Below are 14,607 nucleotides of genomic sequence, written 5' to 3' on the forward strand. Positions count from 1 at the left end.
AGGAGGCACCTGAGCCCCACAGGCGTGACAAGTGATTGAACAGATTGAATATGCACTCACCTTTTGAATGCAACTTCTATGGCTTCCCCACTGCTGGGACTGGGGTCAGTCGCTGGAGTCAGGGTTGCAGAGGGCATCCCTGGAAGGAAGGAAGGAAGAGGTGACAAGCTGATCTCTTCCCTCCTCTCCTCCTCAGACCTGTGCAAGGCGTCACCAGGGGGAGCCAAAGGGCCCCAGGTCGTCGGCTCTGGGCACCCACTGCCTGCAGTCCCGCTGCCTGGCTCAGCTTCCCACAGGCGCAGAGAGCAGAAGTGGCCGGGAGACGCTGGGCACCTGGACTCCCTTTACAAGGGCTTGTCAAATAGCCACAGAATCTTTCCGCGGAGCAGTAAGAATTCCCACTAACTGACGTGCCCCTCGTTTTCTTCCTTCCATTCATTCCCACGGGACGGTTTCTTAAATGCCTGCTGTGGGGAGTGGCCCCTGCAGATCAGCCCCTGGAGCACCCCAAGTCTGGGAAGAGACAGATGTGAACCCAGGGTGAGGGGGCTCTAATGAGGGAGTCCAGGGGTCTCCAGGAGCCCCGAGGAGAACCCGCATCCAGCTTGGGGGCAGGGACTGGGAAGCAGGCAGCCGGGGCTGAGCCTTGTGAAGAGGGAACAAAAGAGACTCCTGGCAGAGGGGGCCCTCGGCTCGGTGTGAAGGGCAGGACCTCTGCGGGCTCTCTTTGTCCGAGATTTACCAAGGCCAAGACTGTGGAGGAGGGGCAGGAGCCTGGTTTGCAAAGAGCTCTTGGTCGCAGAGAGCCCCGTTCTCTGGGAAGGTGATGGCCGCCACGGGTGTTCCCCTGAAGTCGGTGAGGCTCGTCCTCTGGCCTCCACTCTCCTCGCTCAGCCTCTCAGGCTCTCTGCTCCAGGGGCATGAGCTCCCCAGCTGGGGTCCTGGCATTCCCGTTCTCACCCCACCTCCATCAGGGCACTGTCACCTGCTGCACAGTGCACTACAGCTTTGGTGCCTCCGGAACATTCGCTTACTCACTTTCTTGCTTGGTCTTCATCTTCTCTCCCTCTACCCTTCCTCGTCCATCAGGAACCACCCCCCACACACACGGCTTAGTGCCCAGCTCAGGTCACCAGACCCAGGAGGCCTCTCTGACTGCCCCTGGGGTAGAAGTGACCTCCTCTCTCTGTGTCCCGTAAGCCACTTCCTAGAGAGCATGCCTGAGGGACTTAGAGGTGTGTCTTCACACCCCTCAGCCCCAGGCTCCTAACTCTGCCACCTGGACCACATGTCCTTCTAGAAGGAACCACTTCTTCTCCATCCACACACCTCAGAGGAGGCTAGCTCACTAGCCGACCTGACCTGAGCAATTACTAGGGGGCAGGCTGGGAATGAGAACTTCGTATGGGTGAGAGGCACCCCGGGCTGTGGGGTCACAGTCAAAAAGGCCACCACCTGTCACCATCTCTGCCTTGATTTGGGGAGATGGAGCCTGGGAGGTTTCCTGGCTGCTATCAAGCTTGGGGACCTGGCCCAGGGTGAGAACCCCTGATGAATAGGCACACAAAAGAGCATTATTTCTAGTAAGTCAGGGGTCCCTGAAAGGCCCCTCAAAACACATCCATTGTCCCATGCACAAAATAATAGGTGGTTGTGGGGGAGAAAGCCAAAGCCATACAAAATAAAACCCTGGAGCAGGGTCCCCACAATTAAAGCACCAGTCAGGAGTGACTATGCCAAAGGAAAGTGTGAAGTGATGGGGTGGAACTGGGGCTTAGTGGAGACAAGAAGCAGCGCTTCCTGCCTCTCTGGTCCTTTCTGGTCCCCTCACCTGGGATACGACAGCCTCAGGCACAGGGCCAGTGCCGGAAGCTGGTGCTAAGCCAGGTGGGAGCAAGAGCTGGCAGGACACAGATTTAGATTTCCAGGCTGAGGAGATGCCTAGAAGTTGTGTGTGAGTGTGTGCGGGAGGGTGTGCGCAGGGGCAGGGAGGAGAGCTGGTGTGGGGGGCAACATGGGGTGAAACTGGTGCAGGCCGAGTGGACAAAAAGAGAAGTCTTGTCTTTGAGTCGAGCCGGGAGAGCAGGAGAAGAAAAAAGGAGCTCTTATTGGTGGTTGTCAAGGAGATGGGCCTTGGGGTTTGCTGAACTTTCTTCCCTTTTAGCGTCCTGCCTGGAGCTGAGAGGGGCCATTTATTTCCAACAGCGCCTCGCGGGCGGTCCGCGCCAGGCTCCAAGGCCGAGGGCGTCAGGTGGAGACCCCAGGGCAGACCCAAGCAGTTATGATGCCCCTCCCGCCTTGGCTACCGCCCCGCCGGGCTTGTCACTGGGAGGCCCAGGCCTGGCATTGGCCAATAGCAAGCCTCGCTGGCCAGGGCAGCCCTGCACGGTGGCAGTGCCCTGCGGGCTAAATGCAAGCAGCCTGTCAGCCACCGTGTTGTCGCGGGGGTCCTGCGGCTGTCCCATGACAAGCACACTTAAGAATCATTGCCCTTTGGAGAGTGGTGGAAAGTTCATTTGCTTTGAAGGTAAATTTTGAAACCATCTCCACGAGTTTTTCCAAGTCCAGCTTGTTCGATGCTCCTGGGCAGCGCTTGGCACCCAGTAGGTGCTCGGTAAAGGTCGCCAGAATGGCCCTGCGGACAAGGCATTGCTTTCACTGCTAAAGAACGCCGGCGGGGCCCTTCGCGACCTGTTCGAAAGCCCCCCCCCACTCGCTCCGCCGTGCGAGAGCTGGGAGAGGAGGGTGCTGCCCCCAGAGGGGCGGTCACCCTGTACGACGGAGACTAGGGGTAGGAGCCCAAGAGCCTGCAGCCTCCGAACGAGGCTGGGCAGAGACCCCGCACCCACAACCCGCAAGCAGGCTCGGGGCCCCCACCCCCCACCTGCCGCCCGCCCCGAGGGGAGGGGCGGCTCCGGACGCCCCCTCCCGCCACGCCCCCGAGGGCCGGCGCCCCACGCCCATTGGCCGTCCTCGAGAGACGCCCCGCCCCCTGGGGCCGCGGGCCAATGAGCGCACGGCTGTCAGCTCGTCAGCCGCCGGCTGGGTGGCTCGGGAGCCCGAGCGGTGGCCGAACAGCGAGCAGCTAGGAGCGCTCGCGGAGCGGCCGGTCGGTGGGTCCCGCGCCCGGCACGCCCGCACGCCCGGCCCGGCCCGGCCCGCAGCGATCATGGGCGCGGCGGAGGTGCGCTGGCACTTGTGCGTGCTGCTCGCCTTGGGCACGCGCGGGCCGCTGGCGGGGGGCAGCGGGCTCCCAGGTAAGCGCCGGGCCGGGGACGGCGGGCGCCGGGGCGGGGGGGGGGGGTGGCGGAGGCGCCGTCCCAGCGGGCCCCCACCCGCGCCGTCGGAGGCCGCGGCCCTCGCCGCCCCGCGCCCACTGTGCCTCTTTGCAAAGTAACTTCTGAGGCCGACCCGGGGCGCCCCCTCCCCGCAGCCGGGCTGGTCCGGGGCTCCTGGAGCCCAGAGGGGGCCGCAGCAGGGGCGGGGTGGGCTGAGGCCCGGGGAGGGGAAGCGTGGGGCGGGAGGAAGAAAGAAAGCGCGGTGGCTGGCCGAGGGGCACCCTGCGTGCGGACCGAAGTGGGGCGGGGACCCCGGAGCTGAGAAGGGGCTCCCCAGGGAAGAGGGGAGCGGGCCGAAGGGAGGCCGGCGAGGAGACGGGAGGAGGTGAATGAGGGGAAAAGAATGGACAGAAAGAGAGAGGGGATAGAGGGACAGACGGACAGTAAAGGAGGTTTAGAGGGAACAGACAAAAGGACACAGGGCGAAGCCCAGAGAAAGACGCAGAAGGGTCGAAGAGGGAACCTAACGTCCCAGGGGAAAGGAGGGAAGCCAAGGGAGGGAGAAGGAGGCAAAGGGACAGATCAAAGGAGCTGACTGTGGAATGGACTACCCGACGGAAAAGGAGGAGAGGTGGAGACAGATGGACACCAGAGAAAGCGACAGGAGGACGGGAAGGGAGGCACACTGGGAAGGACAGGGAAAGAGCAAGGATGGAGATGCCTGGAAAGAGACAGACATATGGACAGTCAGGAAGGAGAGAAGAGAGGAATGAGAATGCACCCCGAGCAGACCACAGGCACAGGAAGGTGAATGGGACCCAGAGGGAGACTGACATGGACCTCAGTGATGAGGACATCGGTAAAGAGAGGCCAGAGACACAGGAGGGAGTGGCCATGGTCAGGGCCGTCAGGCAGGCAGCACAGGCGAGGTGGGGTGCCAAGTGGACTTCCTAAGGGACTCTGCCTCCCTCCCTGTCTTCTGGTCCTCTCTGGTTGCCTGAAAAGGGCTCTCAGGCAAGGCTGGAGTCACATTCTCTCCTTGTGTCTTCGGAGGGGCTTTCTCCCTGGGGAAGGGTCTTGCCTGCCCTGTTTCCTGTGCCTCCTGTGCCATGGAGCTGGGTTCCATGAGAAATGTCTTTGGTGTGGGGTCTCTTCCTGGGAGTGACACCCTGCATGAGGGTGCCAGACATTTACATTCCGCAGCTGGAGGGAGCTTTTCCCACGGACCCATCTTCCAGAAGCTGGGCTTTGTTGCCCATGCCCCTACATGTATGTGGGGGTCTCTCTCCGGTTTTGGAGTCCATTGCCTCTGTGTGACCATTCCCTTGTACCCATCTTTCCCTTCTGGTGTCTCTCTGTCTTCCTCTGTGTCCTGTCTCTGGCCCTCTTCTCCCCTCCATGGAAGCCCAGTGACTGAAATCCCAGCAGTTGGTCCCCAGCATAAGAGAACCATAGTCAAAGTGAGCAGCCTGTGCTGGAGGGCAAGTGGCCCTGCACAAGGTTCTGCCACCCAGGTCAGGCAAAGTACATAGCTTTGTGCGCAGAAAGCCCTGGCCCGGGCTCTCCTGCTCTCTCCTCATCTCCCACCTGAGGTCCTGTTTGTTATGTGCTCTGTTGGCAGACAGCCCCACCCACCCCTTGCCAACATGCATCTGTTCCCATCCTGATGAGGCTGCATGCCCAGGTGGAAGATGGGGGTTAGAGGTGGGCACCAGGCCCAAGAGCGCCGGGCAGTTTCCTGTCCCTCATTCCCATACGGTCACCCTTGGGAAGCAGGAAGAGCCATACCTGTGGCCTGATGCCCCTGTTTGACTGCTCCCAGAAGTGGCCCTGGACATTGGCCCTGGCCTGTGACTTCCCTAGGGCAGCTGTGAAGAGTGGGTTGCCACCTCAGCAGATCCTGCCACCCTCAGAAGCAATGCCTCTGTGTGTGTGTGTGTGTGTGTGTGTGTGTGCGCGCGCGTGCGCGTGCGCACGTGCACGCGCATGCGGTCATTCTGTTGTGTTTTGGTTTGATGCCTCTCTTGTCCCAGGGGTGTGCTAGAACCTTGGGGGCTGGGGTTGAAGAAAAGGAGTCCTGTAGGGGGAGGGGGAGTAGCTCAGGGACCCCCGACATGCAGATTTAGAATCCAGATGCCAGCCAGGGAAGTAATTCAAAGTGGGCATTTTGGGGGACCAGAAAACTAGGGTGAGTCCAGACGCATGAAGAGGCAGGGATATTCTACGCTTTCTCTGGCTTTCCTGGGTCCTTCTGTCGGTCTGCCTTCCATCTGTATTTTCTCATAGCCAGCTGGGTGAACAAGCCAGGTGAGCTTGTTCTATGTCAGAGTCTAGTCTGTCCCCTAAGGAGCAAGTAACCTATTGCACCATGCTGGGTGCTCTGGCCCCTCCCTCATCTAAACCCAAGAAATTGCCTGTGCCCCGGGGTCCTCTCCCTGTGTGTGTGAGAAAGTGTGTTCAAGTGCATACCCGGGAGCTGTTGTGCATCATGTTCCTGACGAGGTGTGTGTGTGCCTTGAGGGCTGAGGTGGGGAGTGCCAGGAGTTCTCTGAACCCAGGCTGAACTTGAATCTGAAATCGGGTTGCAAGAACCAGTTTCCCACCTAGGTTTTTGAGGAAGGGAAGAGGGTATGGGGATCAGAAGCATCTACCAGCCTGGGTTAGCCTAGTTAGATGTCAGTTCTGCCCCAGTCTGGACTCCAGGCTGGGAGTGTGGAAGCCAGCTAAGTAGCCTGTATGCTACAGCTGGTGGGATTCAGTGTCACATCCCCTGCAGGAGTTCTTGGGATGGTCTCTGCTCTCTGCTCTCCTGTCTTGGTTTCCCCATCTGGGGGATTTGAACTCCCCCAAGGGCCCTTCTGGCTCTAAATTCTAGAATAAGGAGAGTGGAAGAGGATTGGAGCCATGTTTGTGGGGAGAGCAAGACACACAAAGATCCTCGAGTTGTCCCTGATCCTCAATTTCCCCATCTTTTTATCATGAAAATCAGTGATCCCTAATCTGTTGGTAGCCGTGTGCCTGGCCCAGAGCAGCTTCCCAGGATGTTCCCAGATTGTCATGTGGCAACTGTAATTGTCAGTTACCTCAGTGATCAGAAGAAAGGCTGGGGCAGGAGCTCCCGCCACCACCAGGGGCTGCCGCTGACCCAACCACACTTACCTGTTGCTCCTCCACCCACAGGGACAGTGGACATAGACGAGTGCTCAGAGGGAACAGATGACTGCCACATCGACGCCATCTGCCAGAACACACCCAAGTCCTACAAATGCCTCTGCAAGCCAGGCTACAAGGGGGAAGGCAGGCAGTGTGAAGGTGAGTCTGCCCAGCCCTCCCAGCCAGACCCTATGCCTGCCAGGGACAAAGTAGGTGGCAGATGTCCACCCCCCATAATGCCAGCCAGGACTGAGCCCACAGCCCTGCTGCCATGGGCATGGACACCCAGGCTCCTCTCAGCTTCTCCTCCCTGGAATGCAGACTGCTTCCAGGGGGATGGGGGTTGCAGGTGGAAGTTGGAGACACAGGGTGCCTGATTCTCACCCGGTTTTAGACTTTTGTTTTTTTGAAAGAAATCAAGGGGAAGCATCTTATATATTGATTTAATATCTGTCCCTAACTAGATGTGGGGTGAGAAGAGCCTAGGGTCCCCACTCCTCCTAACTGCAAACCAAAACCACCTGCATGGCCTGGAGCTCCCTCAAGGGACCGAAGAGCCCTCATCCATAGCTGGGAACTGGCTCAGGTCTCCTGGCTCAGGCTGCCGGGCTTGGGCAGAGACTATGGATTGTGCCGCTTGTCTGTCTGTCCAGCCTCTCCTCCCTGCCTGGGGTTGCTGGTTTGAATATCTGGCACTAGAAACCAGCTCCCTTGAGCCAGCAGCCTGAGCTGGGCACGGTGATGCACGCCTGGAATCCCAGCAGCTGGGGAGGCTAAGGCAGGAGGATGGCAAGTTCAAAGCCAGCACTGGCAACTTGGCAAGGCCCGAGAAACCTGGCAAGACCCTGTCTCAAAAATGAAAAGTAAATAAATGGTCTGGGGTTGTGGCTCAGAGGTCCAGCGCTTGCCTAGCACCACATAAAAAAATAAAATAAATAAAGGTATTGTGTCCACCTATAACTGAAATAAATAAATAAATAGACTTTTTAAAAAATAAATAAGTGAATAAAAAGGGCTGGGGATGAGGCTCAGTGATTAAGCGCCTCAGAGTTCAATCCCTAGGACCAAAAAAAAAAAGCCCAGCCTTGGTAGTGTCGGGAACCAGGGCTCTCTGGGGCAGACGGAACCTTTACCATCACCGTGAGGGTCTGTGGGGCCACCCTGACCATGGGTCCAGGGCAGAGCTTGGCCTGGCGGGCAGGTGCTGGAAGCAGCTCTTGCCACACCTGATGTGAACTCACTGACCCAAATCCTCCCTGTCTGCTGCCGTCGTACAGATGAGGAAAGAGGCATCTTTGACAATGTCCCCAAGTTTCACAGTGACATGGCAAGGACTGAAATCCAGGCCTTCTAATTCCCACTCAGCCAGTCTCTGGCGTCTCATTTTCTTCTCCCCGAACCCTGCCAGCTTGGCCTTTCAAAGTGTGAGGTTTCACACTAATGAAAATGACGGGTGCTACTCTTTCTGTGCCAGACTCTGCAGAGGCCAGTTTTAAAGGACGTGGCAATGCCACCTTCAGATGCTGAGGTTGTTTATCCATCTCATTTATTGAGCATCTGCTCAAGGCCGAGTGTTGGGCAGGCGCGGTCTTCCTGGATCAGGCCTGGTTTGGGCAGATCCCTGGCTGACTCGGGGCCCGGAAGCTGAAGAGGGGAAGCTGGTGCCTTCCCGCCGAACTGTGGACAGTGCCAGGCTGACAGCAGGGAACGCAGGTCACGGGCAAGAAGTGACAGGGTGGGCTGCCCAGCTGCTGCCAGGGCCTGGAGGTTAGCTCAGTGGTTCCAATGTGCAGCTTGGTGTGACCACTTTCTGACTCTCTGCTGGGCACCCCAGACCCAGTGCCCTGCAAAAGGAAGGCCATGGTTGGCACCCCCCACACCCATGGTCTCTTCCCACCTTACGCCACTGACGAGGCCTCTTCCTCTCCCAGCCTAGACCCTAAACTGCCGGCCCTCCCTGCTCTGAGGCCCACATTTCTTCCTCTGGCCTATTCCCCTGAAGCCTTTCGGAGTCCAGTTGAGCTCCCCACCCCACCCCCGGCCTGAGCTGGGGTCCGACTCCAGCTCCGGCTCTTGCTGACTCTGTGGGCCTCGTTCCTCCTGGGGAGGAGGGAGGAGGTCGGGTTGCCCCACTGGTGTGAGGAGGAGGCTGTGCCTGTGCTGCTGGAGCTACAGTGCCTCTCCAGGGCTCCAGCCTCTGCCCTCCACTTCCCGAAACATTAAAGCCCCAACACTCACGCGCTGGGATCGTCCGTGTTTCCTAGTCCCTGTTTCTCTCCTCCTGCCGGAGCTCCTGTCGTCTTTTTTGTGTCCAGGATAAATCTAAAGGTGGATCATTCTTTAATTTACCTCCTCCAGGAAACCTTCCCTGATAACCTCCTCTCTCTGTTACACACATGTGTGCGTTCCTGTGCGTATGCACACACACACACACACACACACACACACACACACACACTCTCACACCATGCAGTAAGTACCCATTAGCTTCCCGGAGGCCCCTAGGCTTCCCGTCATTGCTGTTCTGACTCTGGGTTATAATGGTGCGTCTTGCTCCCCAGGGAACCAAGCATGGGCTTGGTATTGGAGATGTCACACGGAAGCTGTCAGACTCAGCTCACGGTGAGCTCCTCAGCTACAGAGAGCCTGGCATGTCTGTCCTGTGCCTCCAGCTCCTGGGGCAGAGCCTGGCACAGCATGGGCATGCTGGATGTATTGGTCTGAGTTGGCTCTCGATGGCCCAGGCTGGAGCTCTTCCTGGACCAGTCGCCTGTGAGAGCAAGTGTTGGCTGGGAAGCACGGAGCACAGGGTGTCTGGGGGTCTCCTTCCTGCCATGTCGACTTGACCCTGTGTCATGCACAAGAGCTGGGACAGGCCTGGCCTCTGCATGGAGAGATGGCTGCAGCCACCTCTGAAGTGGACATTTAGGGCGTGGCTTGTCCTCCCCAAGCCTGTTTCTCCTTTAGTTTTGGGGGCCTAAAATACTCCCTGCCACAGCTGGTCCTGGAGACTGAGATACGGTATGGTATACTGGGACCCGCCTGCCTCACAACCTGGCTCCCCATGGGCATCAGTATACAGTATGTGCTCAATATGCAGATGAAGATCTCACTACCACCACCACCATCCTCTGTTCCCACTACTTCTCAGAGAGGTCACAGGCTCTGCTGCAATTAGGAACAAGGAAGACCTTTGAAATCCTGCATGCAACAGAGGTGATGGTCATGGTCTGTCTGTTCCTGCCTGCAGGAGTCATCGGCTCGTGGTGTTGTACGGACTGAAGTTATTTATCAGTGAACATTCCTGTAGCAGGTTTAGGATAATACAGGGGGTGCACCCGTGCCTGTTGATCGGCCTCATCAGTGGTACATAGAATGACTGTTAGGAACAAAGAGCAGGGTGCCATTTGGTCACTTGCTCCCTAAACCCTCATGAGTGAACCCCCACATGCTAGTGTGGGTTCCAGAGTCCTGAGTGGACCCTATCCTACTTACATGAGGTATTCTCATTCCTGGGGACCACCCAGAGTTCTCAGTTGGTACTGATACATCCTGCTGGAGCCTTCCCCAAGGACCACCAGAACCCTCTCTGGCTTCCCCTGGAGGACTGTGCAGAGACTTCCAGGGCCTTGGAGACCACCTAGATGCGCATCTCCTCGCTTTACAGATGGGAAAATGGAGGCCAGTGAGGGTGGAGGTCTACTGGGGTTGGGACAAGAGCCCAGGTGTGGTGGGCCATTTCTCCACACTGTGTCTATATGTGATTATGACCATGTATCCCTTTTTGCTCCAAGAAGAGGAATGCACTATCCTTATTCAGATAAAACAGAGAAGGTAAAGCATGGACTCAGAGCCAGGCTGCATAGGTTCAAATCTGGGCTGGGTAGCCTGGGCAACTTACTTAAGCTCTATTTGTTTATTTGTAAAATGGACATGCTACTAGTTCCTGCTTCCTGAGGGTTAAATGAGCTAATGTATTAACAATACTTTAACATCACCTGGCACATAGGACATCCCATATAAGTACGAGCTGCTGTTACTGTGATCATGATATTGATGGTGGTGGTGATGATAAGGGTGATGTTTGCTGTTGATAGTGTGATGGTGGTGGTGATGATAAGGGTGATGTTTGCTGTTGATAGTGATGATTGTGGTGATATTGTTAATGATGAATGTGGTGGTGAAAGTGGTGGTGATGGTGGTGATAATTGTGATGGTGGTGATGGTGGTGGTGGTGGTGATGGGGATGGTGATAGGGTTGGAGGAGGTAATGGTGGAGGTGGTGATGATAGTGATGATGAAAATAGTGATGGTGATGTTGAAGGTGAAGGTGGTGGTGGAGGTGATGGTGAAGGTGGTGATGTTGATGGTGAAGGTGATGGTGATGGTGATGGTGAAGGTGGTGGTTATGGTGACCATGATGTTGACAGTGATGTTGATGAGGGTGTCTTTGATATTGGTCATCCTTATAGTTTATGTTGATGAGTGTAAGTCAATGATCATAAATGTTGTGGTTAAAATCTAAACAGAGATAAAGGTTTTGTCTTTTTCCAACAATCTCCAGGACCTAAAATGGCTGGGAAAAGAGGCTTGTTGGTTCCTTGACTGTTCATATAAATCCATGCATACATCCAACTCCCCATAGCCATGTGTGGACCTGCGGCATCTGCAGATGACCATCTACCAGGAAGATGCAAGTTAAAACACACAGACAGGCTTTCCTACGTGCACCTGAACCTACTTCAGGAGTAACGAACATGCTTCCTCCTTCCTTTACTTCCCTCCACGTGGTCATTTCCAGGTTTTGGAAACCCATTTTCCCTCCCTGGGCTGCAGCATCTGCAGGCCCTGAGCTGGAGGGGGGCCTGCAGAGGTTGGAGTCTTGGGGGGATGAGCCCCCATTCTACACATCCCATAGCTTTGCTGTTTATTGTGATGAACCCAGAGGATGGATTCTCAGTGAAGCGTGCCCTGGGAATGTGGCTTCCACGATCTCCCTGGTTCTTCATGGGAGACAGAGCCAGGTGGTGGGAAGCCCTGCATGGGCTGTGTGACCTCTTCTGTCCTTGACAGTGTTACCGTGGGACTTCTGCTGGTTGTGAAACACTTGTCAGAAAACTCAGTACCAGAGGCAACCCACCCACATTCAGGGAAGAGCTGCACCTTTAAGACCATCTTGCTGTGTGGCTTGTGGCCTCCACATGCAGAGCCACGGTGAAGCTGTGTTCTGGGCTTGCTGTAGCCAGAAAGAGTTACTTACCTTGGCCACCTAGGTAAGGCTCTGAGAGAGGCAGGGGTCATGTGAGTGTTTGCTTGGCAATTTGCATCTTTACAGAATCTGAAGTTAAAAGAAACTTCATAGGGCATCAAAGTGCCCCCCTGGTTCCACAAGTGACCACTGCTCGTGTTGCCCTCTCGGGACCTGTAAATACCTGTTTTAATCCAGCCATGCTACATTCATGTTTTCCTGGAATGTGGGTCCCTTGAGGAAGGGCTTTGACCTGTTCTTCCCCCCTCCCTGGAACCCAGCAGGTGTGGAGGGCATTTGTTAGGGGAAAGGGCAGGCAGATGTGTCCCCAAGGACACCTCCTCCAGGAAGCCTTCCCTGGTTCTCCAGACAGGTGAGCAATCCTCCAGGGGAGCTTCTGTCCTCCGAGCCCCTGCCATCCTGGTGGTGATGACCAATGTGGCTTCCCTGGAGCGAAGCCCAGGCTGGTGTTAGCACCCAGTGCTGGAGGTACCAGAAAAGGCCTCCCAGAGGCCTCACAAACTCTGAAGACTTTACAGATAAGGAAACTGAGGCCCAACAGGGGAGAGGACTAGGCTAAGGATGTCTGGTGTGTCCAGACAGGTGGCAGAGTTCACTTGGGGACACGGGCCAGTCTCCAGTCAGGTGGGCCAGCTAAGGCAGCAGGGCCTAGACTCTAGTCCCACTCAGCCTTGGGTTCCTAGCGGCAGGCAGGGTCCCCAGGTCTGAAAGCAGTGAGGTGGGGGGTCCTAACGAGGGAGTGACGAGAGGACACTACAGAAATGCTTTCCTTTTCACATGTCCCCTCCCTTGCTGCTGCCAGCTTGTTTGACACAGTTGTGAATGTGAGCATTTGGAATCTCACTGCTGGTTGCAGCAGGGCAGGGGTGCCCTGGCTCAGCCTCAGGCTCAGCATGGCCACTTAGACTCTGATTTGCTAGTCCTTCCCTTCCCCAGCTTGCCCAGTGCTCTTCTTTCTTAGTTGCTCAAACTCACCTCAGGGCCTTTGCACATTCTGTCTATCTGTCCCCTTCCTTTTGTTAAGCCTGTGCAACCCCAGCTCACTGGACGCCTTGGGTAGGGGCACTTTGGAAGCTTCCAGGGCCAGCCTTGTGCTGGCCTTCTGGTCTGAATTAGCCAGGCCTGTTTGTGTTCATTCTGCCGGAGGGGCGGGCTGGGGTGAGGAGGGGGCACTTCATCCCCTTAAATGCTTCAACTCATTTAACCTTAATTGCCTTGTTTTCATAGACATTTGCTGAGGAAAAGGACCAAATTATAGCTTGAATTGGGTCTTACTAATCTTAATTAAAAGCTCTCGTTTATAATCAGGACCAGGCCTCAAATGAGGAGCAAACCGCCCTCAAATGGCTTGTTTAAATCACTAAGCCCTTTTTGCTAATCACTGTTTAGTCTGAACCAACAGCACACATCACCCCCTCTATGTGCACTTAATTTCTTAGACCACTTACTCAAGTGGTTTATTCCATTTTCAAGTTCCAACGCAGGCCTTTCCCAAAATGCTGTAATTAAAACTCTTGGGGGAGATACGTTTTTGTTTTGGCCACAGCATTTTAAATGTATTACTATTTTCCTCTTTTTGTGTGTGAAAAGGAAAAAATGACAACCTTATGGCCATCAGAGATCACAAAATTAGCATGTATGTAATGAATGTAAATAGTCACTTCCTGAATTTTATATCCCTGGGGCCTGCTTGTCAATCACAGCAGTTAGGTAGATTACAGAGCATGTTATCAAAGCGTTTTGACAAAACTCCTAATAACATACCCAGTGATCCATTTAGTTTAACATCAGAAAAAAAACTTCAAACCAATTGGCCTTCCAGGGAATAATGTCTGTGACCTTATTAAATCATTTTCATCATTATTGCTGCACACTTTATTGAAACTCCAGACAAAATTCCGCTTTGGGGACAGCCAGGAAAGGCCTGGGGAAGCAGGCTTTGGGCAGGGATGGGGGGGATTCTCCTTCAAGTCTTAAAGCATGCAATCGCACAAGCTCACGTGAGCTCTGCTGAGATGAAAACTCAAGTCCTGCAGACCAGCAGGCAGGAAGAAGTTGGATGTGACTTAAAGTTCCAATTTGCTGTCAGCTAGCAATTAATCAGTGCTGCTTGCAACTGGTCCCAGCTCCACAGCAGAGGTTAGGCCACTTGGAATGTCCTCACAGTCCATGTCCATTTTTAGAAGAATAAATGGGAAATTAAGGTCATGCATATTGGCATTTAAGTGTTGGAGGCAAGCACACCTCTCCTGGGCCTTGGTTTGCCCATCTGTAAAATGTATGCCCTGGACTGGATTCAGGGAAACATCAAGAATGTTTGCTGAGCTTCTACTCTGGCCCAAGCTTGGTGCTGGAGCTGAGGCCTGTTTCCTGCCCTTGACCTCACTGGTTAGGGGGAAAGACAAAGTGACAGCAGGGTTTGGAAAGCGATGGAAACAGAGAAGACTCAGTGGGGGAAAAGGAGACAGGAAGGGAGGAACTTGGGGAGGGCTCCTTAGAGGAGGTGCCAGGTGAGGAAAGAGCAGAAGCAGGTCTCTGTCATTCCCTCCAGCTCCATTTGTGGCAAGAAGGATTCAGAAGCCTCGATGACTCAGTGAGTCCCCAGAGTGATCATTATCTTGAGCCTGGTGTCCACATCCTCCTACCTAAAGCAGCAGCACCTGCCTTACAGAATGTGCATTTGGCCTGAGTAGAGGCTTGAGGAGGGTGAGGGGCCTCTGCCTCTGCCTCTGCCTCCCACCCCTTAGTATCTCCCAGCTCCCCAGGCAGCAGCCCTTCTCTGCTCCCTTCCGCTGGGCCCTCTCACCTCCTCTTGGCCGCTTCTTATTACAGTGGCTGTATTTGTTTTTCCATCAGAGGAATGCTAACCAGAAAAAAAACATTATTTCTAAAAAAATAAACTGTGGG

The 14,607-nt window shown here is 55.3% G+C and overlaps 1 protein-coding gene across 4 annotated transcripts in view; it reads left to right on the forward strand.

Moving 5' to 3' along the window:
• The first annotated feature begins 3,066 nt into the window (after positions 1-3,066).
• Scube1 (signal peptide, CUB domain and EGF like domain containing 1) overlaps positions 3,067-14,607 on the forward strand; it is a 129,016-nt gene continuing 117,475 nt past the window's right edge. For all 4 annotated transcript variants that reach the window (XM_078052598.1, XM_078052600.1, XM_078052599.1 and 1 more), the window contains exons 1-2: positions 3,067-3,257; positions 6,459-6,590. In XM_078052598.1, the coding sequence (XP_077908724.1) occupies positions 3,170-3,257; positions 6,459-6,590 (220 nt within the window). In that variant the 5' untranslated portion in view covers positions 3,067-3,169. The remainder of the gene's footprint in view (positions 3,258-6,458; positions 6,591-14,607) is intronic.

The sequence above is a fragment of the Ictidomys tridecemlineatus genome, chromosome 6 (assembly GCF_052094955.1).
Source record: "Ictidomys tridecemlineatus isolate mIctTri1 chromosome 6, mIctTri1.hap1, whole genome shotgun sequence".
NCBI classification, from domain to species: Eukaryota; Metazoa; Chordata; class Mammalia; order Rodentia; family Sciuridae; genus Ictidomys; species Ictidomys tridecemlineatus.